Source organism: Lontra canadensis, unplaced genomic scaffold, assembly GCF_010015895.1.
Source record: "Lontra canadensis isolate GAN:19392208 unplaced genomic scaffold, GSC_riverotter_1.0 scaffold122, whole genome shotgun sequence".
Taxonomy (NCBI): domain Eukaryota; kingdom Metazoa; phylum Chordata; class Mammalia; order Carnivora; family Mustelidae; genus Lontra; species Lontra canadensis.
In genome coordinates, this window is record NW_022631116.1 from 3,555,953 (window position 1) to 3,578,266 (window position 22,314).

General features: G+C 52.7%; 1 protein-coding gene across 4 annotated transcripts in view; it reads right to left on the bottom strand.

The window, feature by feature from the left end:
• Positions 1-22,314, bottom strand: part of EPN2 (epsin 2) — an 81,842-nt gene that overhangs the window by 17,878 nt on the left and 41,650 nt on the right. For 2 of the 4 annotated variants that reach the window (XM_032841221.1, XM_032841219.1), the window contains 4 exons: positions 5,840-5,952; positions 3,967-4,059; positions 2,759-2,933; positions 1,847-1,924 (listed from right to left, as the gene is read on the bottom strand). In XM_032841221.1, the coding sequence (XP_032697112.1) occupies positions 1,847-1,924; positions 2,759-2,933; positions 3,967-4,059; positions 5,840-5,952 (459 nt within the window). The remainder of the gene's footprint in view (positions 1-1,846; positions 1,925-2,758; positions 2,934-3,966; positions 4,060-5,839; positions 5,953-22,314) is intronic. The other 2 variants (XM_032841222.1, XM_032841220.1) reach the window with 1 other exon arrangement.

Below are 22,314 nucleotides of genomic sequence, written 5' to 3' on the forward strand. Positions count from 1 at the left end.
CCAAGATGGCATGATAAGCACTGAAACTGCCCCTGACTTGCCCTGTGGCCCCAGAGGAATGAACGGCCTCTCTGGGCTTTGGCGTCCCGTTTCCTCCCCAGGTCGCTGGTTAAAATGCAAAGTGTGTCAGAACCAAGGAGAGGGCCCTGGGCTGGGCAGGAGACAACAGATGCCAAACTAGCTGTGCCTAAACCACACTGAGCCCCCCATAGATATATTCCCCAACCATGTTCTCAATTTTTAAAATTCATTGTGACCATTTAAAAATAGATTTCGAAAATTTAGGTTTCAATCTTCTCTTTAAAGAATTGGATTCACAGTAGCCAAAAAGTGGAAACAACCCTGAAGTCCATCAGCTGTTAAACGGTTAAACACAATGTGGTCTGTCTATAAAACGGAGTATCATTCAGCCAAAAAAGGGAACAACAGAGGGACACACGCTACTACACAGATGAACTCTGAAAACGTTATGCTAAGTGAAAGAGACAAAGGCCATATCAGGTCCGACTTCATTACGTGTCTGAAACATCCAGAACAGATCCAGAGACAGAAACCAGCAGCTGCCACAGGACAGAGACGCAGCAAGGAGTGACTGCTCAGTGTGGACGGAGTGACGGAAACGTCCCGGGATCAGCAGTGAGGGCTGCCCGGCACCATGAATGGCTACGAACTGCCGCACTGTCCGCCCACAGACACAGCATACCTCGGCAAGGGTTGGCTGCCACTGGGCGCCAGCTGCCTCTCCTGGGCTCTGTCCCTGTCTCAGGCTGGCTCCTGGTGTCCGCTGCGTGCAGGGGTGTGAGAACCCCAACAGCGGGAGGTGGCCCCGCTCTGCCCACCAGAAGACACCCCAGCACCCCGTGAGGTCAGTCTCTGGCTCAATCAAGACACCCAGCAACGAGGCACACAGTACCGTCCACCAGCCAAAGGAAAGGAAGAACCACCTCCTTCACAGAAAACTCGTAAATCTGGTCTCTCCTAACCAGGTAACACACACCCTTAGTAAGTTAAGTGGAACAGTATAAAAAAGGTAGACAGTGGAAGTCTGTCCCCCACCCCACCCCCAGGCCCCATGCCAACCACCTCCATCAGCCACTGACTCAGCACAATTCAATCCTCTTCCGCTCTGGCTTCCACCCAGACTGCTTTCTCTCCTGGCCGCTAGAAATACGTGCAGTCTGCATAATGACCCATTACACAACTGTGAAAGGGATCGAGAATCTTTCCTGAGGAACATCCTACCCATAACTCAAGGAGGCCAGCACCTTACAGAGGAACTATTTTCAGATTTAGCACAAAAGTCAAGAGCCACTGTCTGGAAGGGGCCCAGGTGGGCATTTCCAAAACTGCCTTTGCTATCCCCATGTAGGCTAGGCAAGACTTTAGCCCACAAGCTCCCCGGGGCCATAGCACACAGGCCACAGACCACATGAACCGCCAAGCTCCCTGCCGCCATGCGATTCTGGCTTTCAGTGAGTGAGACCTGTAGGCCATTTGGCCTGTAGTCTGACTCCAGGCCCAGAGGGCTCCTGCCAAAGGGAGTCTGGGGATCTGCCCAGGTCCCCGAGGCCAACTGCATTGCCAAAGGACATCTGGGACTGACACAGCCTTCTGGACATGACTGCCAAGCCCCGAGTGGGCAGAGCCCTGATCCCACACCCCTGCTCCATGGCGTGTCTCACACCCACCAAACCACTGCACGCTCTTTGGCTCTCACAAGGCCAGCCCTCCACTGGGGACACCCTTGCCACCTGCCTGCCAGCTTCCTGAACTAAGTCCCGTCCCAGGATGCTGGTATTCCCACCTTGCCCACACCCGCCCAAGACCTTGAAGGCAAGACCATTACCTGTTTGTGTCTGGGTCCCTGGATAGCACGACAGAGCCTGGCATTTGGCACACTTCGGCAAACATCCAGGGAACCGAGCTGAATACGGAAGATGGTTCCAGTTTGGGGAAACAGAGACCCCAAAGAGATACAGGCAAGTTGCCACAAAATATACAAATGCAAGTTCCTAAACAGATCAGCTGAGGCTGGCAGGGCTTGGAGCACCCAGAGGGAACCTCCCAGAGCAGCAGGCTGGGTTGGAAGCCACCACCAAGCCCGCAGGCCAAGCCCTGCATCCAGCGATCAGGAAACCCAATGCCCAAGATTTCTACCCAGATTATACTGATTGTGTCGCACTCATGTTGCAAATATTCTCCCACAGATTCTCTTACATCTGGCATTAAACGGAACTTTAAAATAATCCACTTATCCTAGTAAACGGACTTACTGTTGCTTTAAGTAACAAGCAAGCAGAATGACAGCAAATGTATCTTTTCATTAGTGATCACAGTACTCACATCCTAATTTCCACTAATTACAGTAACCTGATTGAGATGTTTCATGCTGTGTCTTACAGCTTCTTTACCTGGGGTGCTGGGTGCAATTCTGAGGCCAAGAGACTGGACACATGTCCCAGAAGAGGGCCAAGGCATTTCTGATGTGTGTGGGAAGCAGAGAGGAAGTCAGCTTTCCCTCTACCGAAGCAGAAAACCATTCAAAACAGGAGAGCACTGTACCACAGTCATCAGGAGGACGGGACTGGGTGTTACAGTCCGGTAACACCTGAGAGGGGGACTGGAGAAGCCTGGGCACCCATCACCAAAGACCTACCCCACTCCCACCTCCACCGGGTGAGAGAGCAGGAAGCTCGGCCCCAAGGCCCTTCACACATCTAGCAGGCAGGCAGGGGACACAAATGAGGAGGGTATTTACCGAACGGTGGCCAGGGGTCTGAAGTGCTGGCTGGGGCCGCCGGCCCACCCCAAGGGTTTGTCTGGTTAGCTGAGGCTGACCGGCCCCAAGGCTCTGCTTTCTGGGCAGCAGGGCCAGAGCTGGGGAGGGCGTCCATTAAATCCAACAGAGTAGTCTGCTGTGGGTGGGAGCCATGCTTTTGAGACAAAGAGAGGGGACAGGTTTTACTTTGCTACAGTTAACAGCAAATATCTATGAGTTAGCCACTAGCCGTAAATACCATCCCTCTTGGGACTAGAAGCCCTCTGGGCGGGGCCAAGAGGAAACTGAGGAGGCCCCCATGTCCTCCCATCTCCTGCCCCACCCAGCCCACCACCCCATGGACCCACTTCCCACTCCAGCCCAGGCTCCACCCACTTCCCCACCCCAGCCCAAGCTCCACCCACTTCCCCACTCCAGCCCAGGCTCCACCCACATCGAGCCCTTTACTTTGGGCTCAAAGCCCACCTGTTTGCTAACAGCTCCAGGATTTTCCAGGATAACACAGGCTTTGCACCAGGCTGCAGCATCCCTCCAAAATGCTGTCCCCACCCACCGACCTCGGTGTCCCCTGCAGCCAGCCATCATCCAGGGCCCCCTCTCCCAGGGCCTGCCCTGCCCTCCAGTTCCCACAACCACCAGAGCTGCTGTCAGGGACCCTGTGGCACTGTGATATGGGAGACCACCAGAACCCCGGCACGGTGATGGGGACGGGGCGGGGGGGAGCCTGTCTTGTGACCAGAGGAGCTTGTGGGAGCAGTATCATGTCCTGGTCGCCTCAGGCCCCATGCGGGCAGCCTGGCGCAGGGTAAGGCTGATGACGGCCGTGAAGCCCAGCACTACTGAGCCTTTCCCTGTGCCAGGACTCTGTTCCAAAGCACCAGACGCTTGGCTCCTATAACAGTCACCTGACCACACGGCTACCACTCGCTGGTGTACCGGCGAGGAAACTGAGGCCCCGGTCCACAGAGGCCCCTTGCCAGCGCCCACCTTCTCTCCGGCTGGTCTCGGGAGAGCCTCCGGAGGAACGGCACAGGCGGGGGTGTTTTCAGTCACGTCCTCCCCTCACTCGTGCTCATCACGGAGGGGTATACAGAAGGCGTCCTGTCCTGCCCTGTGGGTTGGGCTTGGACACTCGGCAACCACGGAGGGACCGGCTCCCACACTGACCTCTCCGATGAGGTGCTTACCTCCTTCTTTTTGGGAACCTTAACCGTGTCTCTTCGGCTTTCTTCTAGGGCCATCTGTAATCTGAGGTCGTCACCCCGCCTGAGGCGTTCTTCCTGCAGAGGACAATGGCACTGTGACAACATCACTGAGCCGAACAGAACAAAGCAACACGAACAGAACAAAGCAACACCCGAAGCGAACATGGCTAACAAAGTCTGACCACACAGTATTGCAAAGGAAGATCACAAAACAACCTGTAATACAGTTATTCTGTCCTGCGAGTGTGGCCCAGAGGGCTCGTCCCCCACCCCCTGCCCGCCCCATATGGTTTCCCTGGTTTTGGGGTCCCAGTGGGCAGATGGGTGGGGGGGAGGGGCACAGACACCACCAAGTCCCGGGAAAGGGAACACTTACTCTACAATGCTTTTATCTTAAAATGAAAATGGCTTTATATTCTAATTAAAGAAGCAATGCATCTCCTTGTAAAATACAAAAGCCTGAGAGCCCAGAAAGGAATCAGGAAGAGAGTGAAAATCACCTATCACTGCATGTTTATTTCTAGGATTTCAAAAAGAAAGCATTCATTATACAGTTGACCCTCCAACAACACGGGCATTAGGGGAACCAACCCCCACCCTGAAAATCCACATATAAATGTTGACTCCTTAAAAACCTAACTACTAAGAGCCAACCGCTGACTGGAACCCAAGTAAGTCACCGAATGCATATTCTGTGTATGTGTGACTATGCTGTGTTCTTATAATAAACTAAGCTGAAAAAATGTTATTAATAAATTAAGAAACAGGTAATAAATTTACAGCCCTGTACTTATTGACAAGAATCCACACTTAAGTGGAGTTGTACAGCCCAAAACTCGTGTTCTTTAAGGGTCACCTGTATCTAATTAATATTCATTTAAGGCGAAGTCACCCCATGCAGAAGACTGGGCTGTCCTAGCTTTTATGTCATCACGAATCAGAAATAAGTTCCTTGCATTTTACTTATTACAAATATGATTAATCACAGAGATGAGTTATGGACGAAAATGGGCTCTGTCTGTCTGTCCGTCCCTGTACTCCTGCCCCTTCTTCCCGGGCTGTCTGGGACAGAGCCAGGAATCCACAGGGACGGATCTAAGGGCTGGGCTTTCCCTACTGTGAACAGGGAGGCTGTAACAGAAAATGTCCACCCCCCTGAGGTTCAGGAGGTTCCAGTTATAGCGACACAGATCAGCCACCTCTGCACTTCTGTCCAACTCTCCCTAATATCTGCGTCTGTGCATCACTTCTAGGAGACAGAGAGCCTCGTGCTACCTGACTCCATCCACCCTCCCTCACCCAAGGTCAGCAGGGACAGACCTGATCACTGGGACCAAAGGGACGACAGCTCTGAAAGGTCATTTCCAACACGCCTTTCCCTCCTTCTCCATGCTAAAGGCAGGCGTGATTATTAGAGAAAAACAGGAACTGAGAAAAGAATTGAAACTGCACAAACAGCCGTCGCCGAAACATAATAAGGGTTCTTACTACCTGCAGCTTTCCCTCCCAGCCTTGCTTCTCAGCATTCAGATGTTCCTGACCTGTCTTCCAAACTGCCTTCCCTGGGGGCTAAGCCCACATGCCTTGCACGAAGGGACCACGATACGTGGCTGTGTCTACAGCAGTGTTTCTGGGGAGCCCTGTGACCAGCTCACCCACTGGCCCACAAAAAGGACCCCTCCCTGACCGGGGGTGGGGGTGTGGTGGCAGGGGTGGCACGAACACCGCTATGGCAACGCCCAGTCCCATCTCGGGAAACAATGAGGCCGGGGCCTGCGTCTGTCACTGTCCCTGCTGTGACCCATGCCCCACCTGGGGACCCCCCAGCGTGCAGTCCCACCTGCCTGGCACCAACCTGCTCAGCGACTTCTCTGCTCATGGCAAGTGCCAACTGCAGCTGTAGCTCCTCTTCTCCGCTGGTCTGCGGCCGGGCCTGCTCCAGCTCAGAGGACACCCTCGGGGAAGTGGCTGTGGGGGAAAGGCAAAGTCACCACATGCACAGGACAGGCTCCAGCTCGAGGTCACCCGGTCAGACCACTCTCTGTCCCTACCTCACACCCACAAAGCCCAACAACGTGGGAGCCGTACAGGGAAGGTCTGTGAGTACGTCCAGGTTAAAATCCAGTTAACGCCAACACGTGGATTTTCAGGGACGTAAGCCACGTGGCCGGCAGCCATCAAGCAAGAGGCCTTCCAGGGCAAGGGAGGATTAGAACCTCCGTCTTCACTGCAGAGCTGCCCTCCTTCAAAGAGAGAAACTACCTTTTTTTTTTTTTTTAACAAGATCAGAAGTATTGCTCTTGAACATCCAGATCAAAGAGTGTCATTCATACCAGCACTAGGCTAGACCAAGAACTTCACTCAAGATTCCCACAACATTTTAAGAATCTCACTTTGGATCTCATGGTGGTAAAAACCATGGAAAATGAAGCCCAAGTGTTTCTGCAGCAACCCCAAAAGTTTTTGTTTTCTATGTAAAACTGCATCAACTTGGGAAAAACACCTTTTTTTTTTTTTTTTGCTATTATCAATTAATAGTTAGCTAGTATCAACTCAACAAGTTAGCTAGTATCAACACTTGCAAGCAGCTCCTGGAAACAGTTTTACTGAAGGGATGAGATGTGGACTCCTGGCTGATACAGGACACCTCCAGGAAAGGCATCTTTATGCATTCACACTCATCACACCGGCCTGGGCCTCCCCAGATGGAAAATGTGGGGGCTCACACGGCCATCGGGATTTCGGTGCATCAGGGAGTTGTAGGTATCTCCAGAAACCAGACACAAAACTTTGGGAGCACAGTGCCACCTCTGCCTTCACCACAGGAGAGGATCCACGGCTTCTCTGAAATTCTCAAAGCCAGGTCCCACTGCCTCCGATGGTTCCCCACTGAGCCTCTATGCATGCCATCCCCTCTGCTCACCCAGCCAACTCCTCTGTTCTCAGAGCTCAGCCCCGCTGCCCTGATTCTCCTGGACCACCCTCCTCACTGGTGCTGGGTCAGCAGCCCCTCCCTGCCACAGCACTTCCCCTACCCTGCCGTTTGGTAGATCATGCCAGAAGGTACGCTCCTTGAGGAGGCTCCACACCTGTCTTCTCACCATTATATCCATCCTCAAAGTTTGGCAGAGGTGCTGGCAAATACCCACTGGCCAGTTGCATGGAAGCATGCAGAGATGGATGGACGGACAGATGGAGAATTCAATTTCGTGGCAGATGGGTACTTGCTTGAAAATGCTCTAAGTGTGTATCAGTTTGCTTCCTTCTTTCATTATGTCCATTCCAGCAAACCCAACCATTACCACTCACTCACCCAAATGCTGCTCCCACCTAAAACTCCAATCTGAATTTGCTGCTTAGGACTGCCTCTTTGGGAGAAAGTAAATAAGGTCAGGAATGATTCCTGGAAGGTGAGGTTTCCAGTTGGGTAGGCTCTGGTTATCGGGAACAAAACAGGAAAAGAGGGCTAGGTATAGTTAGGATCATAGGAGGACCAGGCAGGGCTGCAAGGGGCAGGGGGCAGGGCAGGGCAGGAGACTGTGAAAGGCAATGCTTTCTCGCACAAGTTTTGTGTCAAACACACAAAACATACAGCCGTTAAGAGTTCATCCAGAACAGTCCCATGTCATGAAGCACAGTGCATTTGCTGTGATTTACTGTCAACTCAAAGAAACAGGAAAAAAAAAAAAAAAAAGCCAGCAAACAGTTGCCCCACATCTACTCTAAGCTCCATGAACAAGACAAAGATGAAAGACAAGTTGAATCCCAGGCTAGTTATATCACATTACTTTTTCCAAAGTACTTGTTTTAAAAATACAACTAGATGGTAAGAACATGTCAAGTCCACCTTAATAAACTCGCTCATTAACAACATACCAAGACAAAAGCCTTTTTTTTTTTCCTTTGCTGTTGCTAGTTTTGTGGCCAAGCCTCACCGATGGGTCACAGTGCTTAGGTCTTGGGCTTTCCTGTACCTAGAGGCAAAGGTGTCCCCACCCAGACTGCTGGAGACTGAAGCCGCACAGCACCGGGGAACGGCTCTGGAGGCTTCTTCCCAGCTGACTGTGGCTCCCACACAGATCCCTGACCACCGGGCTGCCTGCTCCCAGCCTCCTTCCTGATGATCTCAGAAGCTCACGTCACAGAACTCTCTGTTTAGAACGAACACAGCACACTCGGCACCTTCATTCACTACCACACGGAAATGGGGAGTACATAAAGAAGACCTATATCCCATCTCACACCCCGAAAAAGAGCTCTGAAAAATGAGCCCCATCTTGGCTCGCCCTGGCAGGGGAAGCTGCCACTTGGCTGTACCGCCACAGGGCCCGATTCAGCGCCGCCAGGGATGAATGGGACGGGGCTCTCAACAGGGACCTTCTAGAGAAATGAGCCTCCCTTGTCCTCTGACATCTGCAAGGCCAGACTGGCTTCAAATGCAAATGGACATGTTCCTGTCTGCCGTTAACGGACGCCTGCCGAATAATGCATAGCCAGCACGTGCGGAAATAGCTTACCACATCAATGTGGAAATTAAAGACAAAGGGTATTCCCCTAAATGCTGTGGTTTTTGTCAACGGATGTATGGCTCTCAGTTCCACAGATGGCAGAATTCACAGCCATCAGCCCCGAGAATCAGCTGAGCTGCGCACAGCGGGCTGCGAGGGACAACACCCACAGAGACGTTCTTGCCTCAGTGACGGCAGCCCGGCCCCCAAAAAGGGCCCCTTGTACCCACGTACATGACAGCGAACACAGATGTGCCTGTGAGACGGGCCTGAAAGCTCCTTTGTGACCACCTGAGCCTGGCCCAGCTCCACGGTTGACAGGGACTCCTGGAAAACGCAGGTGGCCCAGCAACGGTTTTCCCACCGGCCGCCTCCTGGAGGGAAGACTGGGAACTGCCAGCATAGGCGAATCACTAGCGGAACTACACACAGGCCATCACCCTTCTCCAACCACTAAGACATCTTTCTGTGTACGGATCCCGCCTGGAGGAACTCGTCAAAGTCCTCGCTTGCTGGGGCCGAGAATCAGAAACATTGGCCAGGCCTCAATTTGATGCTTTCTGGCCTGGTACCGGGCTGAGAAAGCCCAGGCGAAGGGCTGAAGAGGAAGGAAAGCCTACAAAGGCCAACTTTTCCCTCCAAATACAGGCTAAGAGGAAGACCAAGAAATATCTCCCACGGCAGGGAGACGAGCCTGTCTGGTGTTCACGCCAGCCCCGGGCTGCAGGAGGGACCCTGGTTCCCAAACGCAACCCTCAAGGAAAGGCTGGAAGATTTTCTAATAAAGAGGCTTCAGTTGGGCAATCTTGGGCAACTGCAAAAGAAGAAATCGAAGTAGTCAAGGTAACAGGAAAATAGGAAATCACCACTTCTCAGGGCGTTTCACTGTCTTCCTAGAAAGCACTACGCAGTGTCTGCAGTCACACTGATTAAAGGGGACAGGGGCGCCTGGGTGGCTCAGTCGTTAAGCATCTGCCTTTGGCTCAGGTTGTGATTCCAGGGTCCTGAGTTTGAGCCCCACATGGGGTTGCCTGCTCGGCAGGAGGCCTGCTTCTCCTTCTCCCATTCCCTCTGCTTGTGTTCCCTCTCTCACTGTGTTTCTCTTTGTCAAATAAATAAAATCTTAAAAAAAAAAAAAAAAAGGTAACAGACATCTTCGAACACGACCTGACCAGCAAGGGCTCTGAGTGAGTGACCAGCGGGACTTGGGATAAAGCACTCTGGCCACTTGAGCTCCACACAAGGTGAGCAGCCAATCCTGGGCGCACAAGGCAGAGCTGATACCTCGGGAAGAATGGAAGGTCACCGGGCCTCGGGGGCCGGAAAAGACCCCACCATCTGGATCTTAACACTGCTGCCACCTTTTACAACCCTGGGCGTGTTTGCAGACAGGTATGCTAGGGTTCAAACCCTGTCCTCGCCATTTACTAGCAGAGAGGTCACATGCAAATAAAGGGCCTGCCCTCTCCAGGTTCCATACCCACATCTCTGAAATGCAGACAAACGGGGTCTGTGGGAGGGGCCAGGGATGCTCAACACACAGCTGGCTCTCCCCAGAAAATGGGCCTTGCCTCAGGTCACGTCTCCCTGCTCCGACCCATGACCACCAGACTACCTAGGGGCTGGAGCTGTCTGCAACTCCCACTCCCCAACTTACAGAGCAGAAGCTGTAAATAGGTACCCCGTCATACCCTGGCCCTTCCCAGGCCTCCGTGAGAACGGGACTGGGGCCATGGTCCTTCAAGAGGGGAGACGGGGAGCGGACACTGAGCCCACAGCCAGCTTCCGCCCTCCAGTGACCGGTTCCCCGGCTGAGTTCCTTCCTCATTACTGAACTGCAGCGAAGTGCTTACTGGATCTTTCTCGATGTGGTGACACCTTCCTGTGGCTTTATGGGCCACTTCCTGAGTCACCAGTGAAACCTCGGCCACCCCCACCCAGCAGCCTGGCCCGAGCTGAGGCTTCCAAAACCTGTTCCCACAGAAGACCCTCCAGGGTCTTCATCTTACCTCCTCACAGGGAGGAGTGGGAAAGACTGTCTTCAGTCAACTGAGGCAAATTATGAGGAAATAAGTTCAGACCACCCCAGGTCACATTAAAAGAGAAAAAATATAAACACATGGTTGGAAAAGTCAAAAAGGTACAAGATGAAAAGTGCATCCAGTATCATCAGTCAGATCACTTTCAGACCAAAGGGTGGGTGGGTGTGTGTGTGTGTGTGTGACTTCACAACAGAGAGACAAACCACAGCCCCCCATGCTGTGGTCACCCTCTGCCCATCACATGACATCACCCACCTCCCAGGACAATTCGGGCGAAATCTCTGATCTGATTCCAATGCAGACCCTAGACTGATTCCGGGCTCACAGAACAACAGGGCGAGGACAGAGCTGAACAAACCCAGACCTAGGGACGCTCTACGGGACAACTAACTGGCCCAGTCTCTTAGCATATTAAGGTCACGAGAAAAAGACCATCTGCTGCAGACAGACCAAAGGGACAGGATGGTCAGAGGAAACTTGTGGTCCTCGGGGGAACAGGGGCGGGTGGGGGGGTCCCCAGTTTAGACAGATCAGCTGTAAGACATGCTGGGGACAACTGACGAGACCAGAGTACGGACTGGGTACTGGTTGAGACCTGAGCATGGACTGGGTACTGGTGAATGTTGGGGCTGTGGGATAAGGGCACCGTCGCTCACTCTTGGGGAGGAGACACATACTGAGTATTTACGGGTGGATCGTGATGATGCCCGTAACTTATTTTTAAACACGACAGCATAAAAGGAAGCGGGAGCCACACCTCTCATCCTGCCCCCATTCCTCTCCCCAGAGGAAACAGCTGTTGACATTTTCTTGTGATTCTACCCAGAAAGCCGCTGAATGCCTACTCCGAGTGGCTATGCGTGGGCGCGCGTTTCCGACACTTAGCCCCGGGAAAGCACGTCTGCCCCGGATATGCGTGCCGCGTCTCTTTGCTGCAGCCCGATCTGGGCTGAGCGTTTTCCGAGTAAGCTACAGCCCAGCGTGGAGCGCAGGTCTCAAAGCCTGCGCTCTGATCGGGGCTCCACCACTTCTCACCCCGCGACCTCCGCCTAGGCAGAAAACAGAGCCTGTTTTCTCATCTGCAAAATGGAGCCAGAGTATCTGCGTCCTAGACCCAGTGGGCTAACCTGTGGAAAGCATCAGACCAGCGCCTGGCACATGACAGTCCTACAGCTCTCCCCAGTATCTCGATGAACCCTCAGTCCTACTTACAGACCAGGGCTGGGGCTCCGAGGTGAAGGGACCCACCCAAGGTCACTCAGCCAGGGAGAGACCAAGTCTGACCCTTACAGCCTTGTTTTTTAATGCCACTCTTTTCACAGAGGAGGTAACTAGAGCCCAGAGAGGCTAAATGACTTGTTCACAGAGAGATTAATTCAAAGCAAAGTCTTAGGGCCAAACCCCATGCTTGCCCAACATCCTAAAAGTACTGTGAGACTCTCAGTCATAACACTCAGTGGCCATCAGGCTCTGTGCTGCTCTAGGTCTGAGGGAAGTCTCTGTTCTCCTGGAGTTTGTGTACCTATAAGGACAGATGACACGGGAATAAAGAAGGCAGGGGGACGGGGTGCCCAGGGCAGAGGAGAGCTGGGCTCTCTGTGTTCAGAGGTCAGGGCAGGCCACTCGGAGCTACTGGAGCAGCATGGGTTGGGGAAGGAGGCCAGGCCAAGATAGGCGGGAGCTACACTCGGGATGGAGGGCAGAGGCCATGAGGCTGGTAAAGGCTAAGGGTGCCCAGAGGGCCACGATGAAGGAGCCAAGTGGTTCTTGGGGCTCGTGGAGGGACTTTGGAGAACGTGGGTCTATGCAGAGCAGTGATGCAATCTGACTGGTCCCAGGGAGAGACAGTGGGAGCACGGGGCGGGATGGTAGCTTTGCAGGTGAGCAGTGGCTGCATTCAGGATACATTTCACTGCGAGTCCATTATACTTGAAAATGCTCCTGACCGTCCAGCCTGAGGCCACAGAGAGTATCTGTGACCCTGCCCAGCCTGGTGCACAGCTCACAACTGAAGCAGGCCTTCACGGTCTACGTCTGCAAGGGGCAGACGTAGGTGTTGCGGGCAGAGCTGGGTCCCTCGAATTGTCCCAGTGAAGTCCTGACCATCTGTACCTCAGAACACGACCTTCTTTGGAAACAGGGTCATTGCAGATGTGATTAGCTAAGATGAGGTCATCCTGAAGCAGGGCGGGCCCTAAATCCAGTAAGGCTAGTGTCCTTCCAAGAAGGGGAAGAGTCACAGGTGCCCGAGCGTGGGCACACAGGCAAGGGGAGGCTGCCCATGATGGAGGGCAGGGACTGGAGAGCTGCCAGCTGCCAGCCCGAGGGACACCAAGGACTGCGGCCACCAACAGAAGCTAGGGAAAGGCAAGTTAAGAATTCTCCCCTCCAGGCTTCAAAGAAGTATATGCCTGAGGACACTTTGATCTTTGACCTCTGGCCTCCAAACGGGTGTTGTTCTACGCTGCCCGGTCATGGTCAGAGGCTTTCCCAGTGCAACCTCAGGGTCTTCCCACCACCTGCCTGCACACACAGACGTGGGCACCCTCGTCACGCAGGGCAAGGAAGCACCACCCCTCAGCTCCAGGACTGACTTTCCTCCCCGAGGCTGCTCACCAGCCTGTCCTCTTCCCAGGCAACCCAGCTTGCCAGCCTCCACACTGGGCCTAGAAGCCTCCTTCCTGCCTCTGTACCCCTCCTGCTGTTCTTCAAACGGGAAAGGAGAAACTCCTCATCCCAACTGTCAGCTCCAATGCCGCCTTCTCAAGCGCATCTTCCCCGGATCATGCCATTAGGACTCCTGCTGGGAGTCCTCCGCCGACTCTCACCCCGGCACTTAGAGCAGGTGGCCTTCTCTGACCCTCTATAATCAGTATCATGCATTCTACACTGTGGACCTGCCTGCAGTCCGGCCACCTCCCGACCTGACCTGGCCCAAGGCTCCGCATACACAGAGGCCACATCGGCGTCCTAACAGACACAGAGCAGGAGTCCAAACACCTGTTGGCTTGTTTTCAGGCTGGGTTTCCAGGGAAAACTAGCAATGGCTGTAACCTCCAAGGGCACACTTCATACACTCCTCTCCAGCACCGTGAGACAGTGGTGCCGTGAACCCCAGTTCAGAGGCAGAAGCTGAAACTGGGGTGGAAGGGGGCTGAGCCAGAACAATGGCCACGTTCCTCCCCAGGCCGGGCTGGAGACTGAGCTGGGGGAGGGCGGAGCAGAGACAAAAGGCAGTCCTTTTATTTGTCTGCGGGGATTCAAAGCCCATCCTCTGTTCAAAATAAAAGAGCAAGTTTGTGCTGTTCTCTTTGGGCTCCTGATGAAATGCTCTCCAAGACCTGATCACCAGCTTGCGAGGTGGGGCAGGGAGCAATCCCGTCTCATTACTCTTCTCCCAGGAGTCCCTGTCATTCCTGTTGTGGTGAAAGTCACTCTCCGGGTAGAGCCTTGCAGGCGCCCACAGATCTCCAGGCAGGGGCTTGGGAGGAAGTGGGGGGGGTGCTCGGAAGCCTGCTTGGTCCCAGTGGAGGTGAGTGAACACTGGCCCCCAAACTTGTAAGCAGGCCTAGAATGAAGCATGAACGTTGACCAAGATGGAATTTCTCTCTTTAATTTTATTATTATTTTTAAAAGATTTTATTTATTTATCTGACAGACAGAGATCACAAGTAAGCAGAGAGGCAGGCAGAGAGAGAGGGGGAAGCAGGCTCCCAGCTGAGCAGAGAGCCCGATGCGGGGCTTGATCCCAGGACCCTGAGATCATGACCTGAGCCAAACGCAGAGGCTCAACCCACTGAGCCACCCACGTACCCTAGAATTTCTCTTTTAAAATGAGTACTCTAGGGGCGCCTGGGTGGCTCAGTTGGTTGGGGGACTGCTTTCGGCTCAGGTCATGATCCTGGAGTCCCAGGATCGGGTCCCACATCAGTCTCCCTGCTTGGTGGAGAGTCTGCTTCTCCCTCTGACCCTGCCCCTCCTCTTGTGTTCTCTCTCTCTCATTCTCCCTCTCTCAAATAAATCAATAAAATATTTAAAAAATAAATAAATAAAAATAAAATGAGTACTCTTGACAGTGGCTTCCATCTATGAAATTGGTGATGATCTGGGGGTCCTGGGTGGCGTAGCTGGAAAAGCATCCGACTCTTGATTTCGGCTCAGGTCATGATCTTGGGGTCGTGAGAGTTGAGCCCCATGACCAGGGAGGTCTGCTTGAGATTCTCTCCCTCTGCCCCTCCCCCCACCTTGAGTGTGCGTGCACAGTCTCTAAAATGAATAAATATATCTTTAAAAAAATTAATCTGTGACTATCTTAAAAAAGAACAAATCAAAGTACCCATGTTAAGTTCTGCAGCCGTCAACCGAGGACAGTCACCCATGCTGGGGGGCGCTGCACACGGGCACGATCCGTTCAGAAAGCATTTGTAATGCTTCGGGAGACAGAAGGACGCTCACACACTTTCCCATTCATCTCACTGCCGGAGACTCTATACTGAAGACCACACTGAATCTAAAGACTCCTTTTATTTTTAGGTATTTATTTCTTTTTTAAGATTTTATTTATTTGACAGAGGGAGAGACAGCTACAGAGAGAACACAAGCCTCGGGAGAGGGAGAGGGAGAAGCAGGCTTCCCACTGAGCCGGGAGCCTGACCTAAGACTCGATCCCAGGATGCTGGGACCATGACCTGAGCCGAAGGCAGCCACTTAAGGACTGAGCCACCCAGGGCGCCCCTAAGGACTCCTTTTAAAAGCATGCTTTCTGCCCAAAGTTTACTGCAGCATTATTTACACTGGTGAGAACCTGAAACCAGCAATTCTGATGACAACGATGATAGTAAATGATCCGTTTATGGTTCATTTCCTTTGTGCAAGGGAGTATGTGCACAGTGTTATGTCAGCACAGGTAACTTACACAATAGTCCAGGAGAGGCTACCCTTACCCCTAGGTTACCAATTAAAAGACTTAAACTTGCAGCAGTTAAGTAATCTACCCAAGGCTTAACCTGTCAAACTAAGGCTAACTTATGCAGCGACATGGAAAATGCACACAGGAAGTTGGGCGAAAAGATCAGACTGCCAACTGTATTATTTCTCATGCGAATCCTGAGTAAAGAGTCAGCTGAAGGGCAACCTCTGTCACACGGGGATCCCTGCCGCCTGCGGTGACTGCCCACCTCTCCACCAGCTCACCCCGTCCCGCTAGGCGCAGTGTGCGAACAGCCACATGGACAGAAGCTCTTAGCCCCTGCCAGTCCCCTCCCAGACACCACAACCGGTACACCCTAGATGTGTCTGTCTCTCCGACACGGGAAGCCCACCAAGGGCAAGGCCTCAGTGGCTGACTGTGATGTAAGACCCTTGGTACTCTGTGTTGCCCCTGGCCCATACAGACTTACAAAATAAGTAAGAGAAAAAGGCTAATGTTTTGGGGACAGGTGGCTCAGTCGGTTAAGGAACTGCCTTTGACTCAGGTCATGATCTCCGGGTCCTGGGATTGAGCCCCGAGTCAGGCTCCCTGCTCAGGGGGGAGCCTGCTTCTCTCTCTCCCTGCCACTCCCCGCTGCTTGTGTGCACCCTCTCTCCCCCTCTAAAAAAAAAATTTAAAAAAAAAAAAAAAAAAAAAAAAACTTAAAGTTTTGAAAAATGTGCTTTGCAAACGTCATGTGGTTATAAATGGCACTTGTATCTTGTCCTATTGTCTGCATAGTACAAACATGAGATTTGTTCTGTTTTCACGGAACACTGTTCAGACGTGTGACCCGGATCTGTCAGGACAGCTGCCCTTTGGGGATGTGGGTCCTGATCTGGCCTTCAGTTCCCTTCTACATCACGAACCTGTGTGCTCTGCCCACAGAAAGATGACCACGACAAAACCACATACCCAGGGGCTCGAAACCCCCCGTGCTCACGGTCCAGGTAGTGGTACCGTGGCATGGAAAACAGCCGAGCTGTTTGGTGCGAGCTAGAGGAGTGAAGGCCCGTCCAGCATCAGGCCAGGATGAGCTAGGAAGCCCCACCCAGTGGAATGCCGAGTGCAGCTGTTAAAATGTTTACAGGGTGGTGGAGGAAGGGAGACAATGCTCCCGTTACAGGATTATGAGACAAAAAAGCAGGGACTCGAAGTTGCATTAGTGAGGGTACAATCCTGGAAAAGAAAACGATTGGGACAAAGTCCGTAAGGAAATACGCCAACACGTGAACAGCAGCTGTCTTTGAGGAATAAGATTATAGGCTATTTCTCTTCTTTTTGAACTTCCGACATGGTACTTTTATAATGAAAAAACCAGCAGTTTCTTAGTTCACATCCACACTGGGTTACCAGTTAGTACTGGAGAGGTGGGCCACCGAGTGAGCTGGTGTCAAGGGTGCCAGACTAAGCTAGTCCAGTAGGAGACTAGCAGTCAGCAAGACGACACTGATTCCATAGACAACACCAATTTTGAGCTGCTCTGAGTCAAAATCACCCCTGCTGACGGCAACTTTCTGGAAGGGCCTTGCACTGGGCATCAGCAGGAGAGAGCGGAGGAACAGAAGCCTTCAGCTCCACAAAAGCTGACACAGAACAGACCACTGGAGGAGCGGTGCCTGGCCCCAGGCGCACACTGTGATCACCAGAAACTTCCGCCCACTGGGAAGCCTGGGCCCATCCCCGGGGTTCTGACGTCACCAGTCAGACGCGTAGCCCAGGCTCTGGGACATTTAAAAAGCTCAGGGCAGCCAGCTTGAGGGCAGGTGGCTGAGGGAAAAGAGAAAAGGCAGCTGGCAGAAAAGAGGAACAGCGTTTTATTACTGAAAAAAAACTAGTGTCTACGAATTATACTGCTGCTAAACTCAACCTTACTGTACAAAGACGTAAAGTATTTCTTTATTCCTGGAAAAACCCATAAAATGTATTTCCAAGAGACTAAGACTCATGCTTGGGCAGATACCAAGAGAGAGGAGCACAACACACAGAAATACCACCAAAAAAAGGAAAAGAAAAGAAGAGAAAAGTAAGGGGCACCTGGGTGGCTCAGTGGGTTAAAGCCTCTGCCTTTGGCTCAGGTCGTGATCTCAGGGTCCTGGGATCGAGCCCCACATCCGGCTCTCTGCTCAGCAGGGAGCCTGCTTCCTCCTCTCTCTCTGCCTGCCTCTCTGCCTACTTGTGATAGCTCTCTGTCAAATAAATAAAATCTTAAAAAAAAAAAAAAAAAAAAAAGTTAAGGTTTATCTAGCATCTGTTCGGGGGTGCCTACATGGCTCAGTTAGCCAAGCCTTTGCCTCGGCTCAGGTCATGATCTCAGGGTCCCAGTTGGGCTCCCAGCTCAGTGGGGAGCCTGCTTCTCCCTCTCCCTCTGTCCCTCCATCTGCTTCTGTGCTCTCTCTCTCTCAAATAAATAAATAAATTCTTATTTAGCCCCCGTTCATTCATTCAGTGTTTACTGAACACCTTTCCTGGGTCGGGCAGTGTGCACTGAGCACACACAAGGTGCCCTGCTCTTGGAGTGTTCTTGTGCAGGGACACAGAAAATTGAGTGATAATTTCAGATAGTAAAAATTACTGTGAAGGCAAAATAAAAGAGAGTGACACGCTCTACAGTGAGTGTAAGTCCGTTACACAGTCTACTTTCCCATACCAAGAGAAATCTGTCTTCAGACAGTCCTTCTTATTTCTGCTTATATTATTTTTTAAATGCCCCCTTGAGGCTGACTATTCGTAACCAGCCACTGGGCAGCCGTGACTCAGACACCGTCACAGCTGTGTGACTGTTAGCGACCCTGACTTAAACCTCCTTTTTCCCCCGTTTCATTCTCCACTTACTGAGAGCTAATAACTCTGTTTACCTCCACTACAAAGGTGGCTTTGAAGAAAAATGGGCAGATACAAATATAGTATTCATAATTCAACTTTCTATGGCACAAGTCAGCACTGATCCTTCACTAATTGTCCTCTGCCAGCAATCTGGACAGCTGTGTCTCAGTCTCCTTACAACCTAGGCCCCATTACCCAACAGTTTAAAGAGGTTTCCCTGCTTTCAAAAACCATGTAAGGGGGTGCGGGCGCCTGGGTGGCTCTGTGGGTTAAGCCTCTGCCTTCGGCTCAGGTCATGATCTCAGGGAGCCTGCCTCCCCCTCGTTCTCTGCCTACTTGTGATCTCTGTCAAATAAAGAAATAAAATCTTTTTTTTTAATGTAAGAAAAAAATTACATGAGATGGGCCAAACCACCTTAAAATTGCACTAGGTGTACACTGTATATTCATCTACTTTGTAGAACAATTTAAACATTACTTTTTTGTTGGGAAGTAGGAATACCGGCGTTCTGGGAACCTTGGGTTCAAATTCCAGCTTTACCATTATGACCGAGTGGATTTGAGTAAGTTCAACGCCCTTTCCTTATCAACAAGGTGCCCCACCCACCGCCTCGGGCAAGTGCCGCAGCAGAAGGACCAGTCACAGGGGAAAGCAGAAGAGGGTTGATGGCTCAGCCTTCCGACTGTCTCCCGCAGCTGCTGACTTGAGTGGCAGCCTCACAGGGCACATTCAGGCCCCACGAAGGACCCAGCCCTCGTGGCAAGAATAAGCATTGTTGGTGTCAACCCTCAGACAGGGTGTCAGTGACACGGCCGCCACCCCCGTAGGACTAGGACTACAGGCATTACTCAGCGGCTTCCTCTGTGATTCTATCTGCACTTGAAGAGATTAGCTCCAGAGTAAGCTTAGTGTTGCTAGCCCAGCACCCGCCTTTGCCCTGGGGCGGGCTGCCTGCCTAAGATACAGGGGTCCCCGACTTACAGAACATGTTTACCCCAGCAAAAGGGAAGTAAACCGGATCCCATCTCCCACTAGATTCATAGTCCATCCCACCTGAAGAACTATCTGCCACCAGGTGAAAGGCCGCTGAGGGCTGGGAACATTCTCCACCTGGTGGCTGTTCCTGGCCTTTCCCCCGTAACCACTGGGCGATTATCTGGCTGTTGGCGAGCAACCACCTCTCAGCCCTGGGCGTGTCCCCCACCTGGTTCCTGAGCATTGTCACCCAGCCCCACACCTGGAAGCTTCGCTCCCCTCCTCCTCCTCCACTCTCAGGAGGCCTCAGCTGACCCAGGCCCCTTCCAAGTCCACACCCCGGGAGGGACAGGCTGGCTGGGTCTGATTTTTTTTTAATAATAACATATTGTTATTATATAGTCCCACATCCTCAAGTTTTCAAAAACAGACCTACGGAGGCCTCCCTTTCTCGGCTGCCTAGTCTGTATTAAAATGCCTTAAAATGTATTAAGTTAAATTGTATTTAAATTTAAAAAATGTAGTGGCGCCGGGGTGGCTCAGCAGGTTAAGCCTCTGCCTTCGGCTCAGGTCATGATCTCAGGGTCCTGGGATCGAGCCCCACAACAGGCTCTCTGCTCAGCAGGGAGCCTGCTTCCTCCTCTCTCTCTGCCTGCCTCTCTGCCTACTTGTGATCTGTCAAATAAATAAATTAAATATTTTTTTAAATAAAATAAATAAATTAAAATGTATTAAAACTACTAAAATTAAATGTAGTACAATTAAAATGCATTAAAATGTAAAAATCTGTATTAAAATGCGTGTACAGGTGTTTACCCGCTCCAGCTGCCCTCGCAAAAGTTTGGCTGCCAGTTTTTGCTGCCAGGGCTGGGGCCGCAGTGACTCTGGTTTTCCCCTGAGGTCCCCTGCTGTGGAAAACCAGCTTCCCCGGAGAGTTCCGGAGGCCTGAAGCCTCTGGGCTCTTCCCCACACACATGTGAACCAGTGCACACGGCCGCTTTCAGACTCTCCCTAATGGGCTTCCCAATGGCTGAGCGTGTGGAGGGAGGGAGAAGGCCGTGCCGTCCCCCTACTCCGAGAGACCAGGAGCTCTCCTAGACTCAGGCCAGGCCGTCAGAGTGGGGCTCGGGCCAGGCGTGGCGGCCCTGCTGTGGCAACGCAGTCCGGACCAAGGGCTCCCCGAGAGGGCCCACGCAGGCTGCTCTAGGGCCCCGCTCTCCCCCTGCACCGGGAGCACCTGGCCTTCTGCGCTGGATCTGGACCTGGATCCTAGACTCTTGCCCAGAAGCTCAAGAGCACTTGTTCTTTTCCGGGCTGCTGGCTGAGAAGTTCAAAGCCAAATTTGGATCCCTCTCCAGCCCTCCTACGTGACTCTGGCCTTCTCTTACTTTCTCACCTTTCCTTTCGGCCCAATTCCTTGGATCTATTTAATCCTCTGGCATTGCGTGCGTTTTGGAGGGCAGCTCCAACCCTTTCTAGAGAGAAGCAAGATAAATACACGAAAGGCTCATCATCTCTAGTAATCACTCGGGGAGTCACAATCCACGGCATGTGAGGGGGTGCCGGCCTGTGTGAGGGGCGCCCAGCCCAAAAGACGGGCTGACCTGAAGGAGGCACAGACACGTTCCCAGGAGCAGAGCTGAGCCACCCCACAGGAAGCTGCTACAACAGCCAAAGGCGTCACCCAGACAATGGACCCATCAGGACAGCCTGAGACCTGGCCGCAGGTGGTATCGGGGACCTAGGACAAAGTACACGACCGCCCACTCTGGCTCTGGGTTCTCGGGTGGGTTCCAATTCATGTAGGGAATCAGAGGCCAAAGAGCATTTCTATTCTGTCTTCCTTGTTGCTTTCTCCTTTCTCTAAGAACGGGAACGCTGGCAGCTGGTCTCCCGCCCAGGAATCCACAGTGCCCAGCACCACAGGACACGCTCCTGCTGCAGCAAGGCAAGTGTGGCTCTGGCTCTGGGGGCTGCCAGGCTGGGCACTCCTTCCTTCCTGGGCCGGCCTCCATCTGCAGAGGCCAACCCAGGAGAGCGAGCAGGCAAGCGGGAGGCCTGCCCAGACTGGACTGTGCGCATCAGAGAACAGCGGCAATCCTATATTCAAGTCTCCACCTGGACTCAGGGATCATTCTCCTATCTGCCCCCCTTCTCCCTAGGCCACCATCCCAAGATCTTCTGCAATTTCTCCACAGTCTGCTGAACGTCATAACCAGCTCCACATAACATAGGAGGGGGAACAGAGCCAGAGTGGGCCATGGGGGGTGGGGTGGGTAACAGGCAGGTGTCTCCCAGCCTGCTCGACCCAAGCCAGCTGCCCTGTCTGTGTGGTCTCTGGCAAACCCTGACCTCTCAGCCCAAAAGGCCTTCCCCCTGGGCCCCACAGCCTCCCCTTCACACAGCAGTCCTGAGCACCAGCTACCTATCAAAATCACATAGGCGGGGCTCCCGGGTGGCTCAGTGGGTTAAGCCTCTGCCTTCAGCTCAGGTCATGGTCTCGGGGTCTCGGAGCCCCGCATCTGGCTCTCTGCTTGGTGGGGAGGCTGCTTGCCCCCCCTCTCTCTGCCTGCCTCTCTGCGTACTTGTGATCTCTCTCTCTCTCTCTCTCTCTCTGTCAAATAAATAAATAAATAAATCTTAAAAAAAAAAAAAAATCACACAGGCGGCCATCACAGGCAAGCCCCAGACCCAGCCCTGGGTGGGGAGGGCAGCTGGGGCTCCAGGGAATACAGGAACAGGAAGGAAACATGAACGCCAGGTGAGGCCAAAGAGCTGAAGCCCTCTCCAGCCCCGAATTCTCCCGCAGGCCCTAGACTTCTCAGACCTTCTCCACACCTCCACCTGCATGTCCAGTAGCACTCTGACATGTCCAGAACATCACCCCAATGCCATTCAACCTGCTCCACTCACAGCCACCATCTCCCACTGGCTCAGCTAGCAGTCCTCTACTGCTCCCTCCCCTATCCCGTCCTCCAGCAAGCCTGTCAGCTCCTCTTTAAGAGGTCC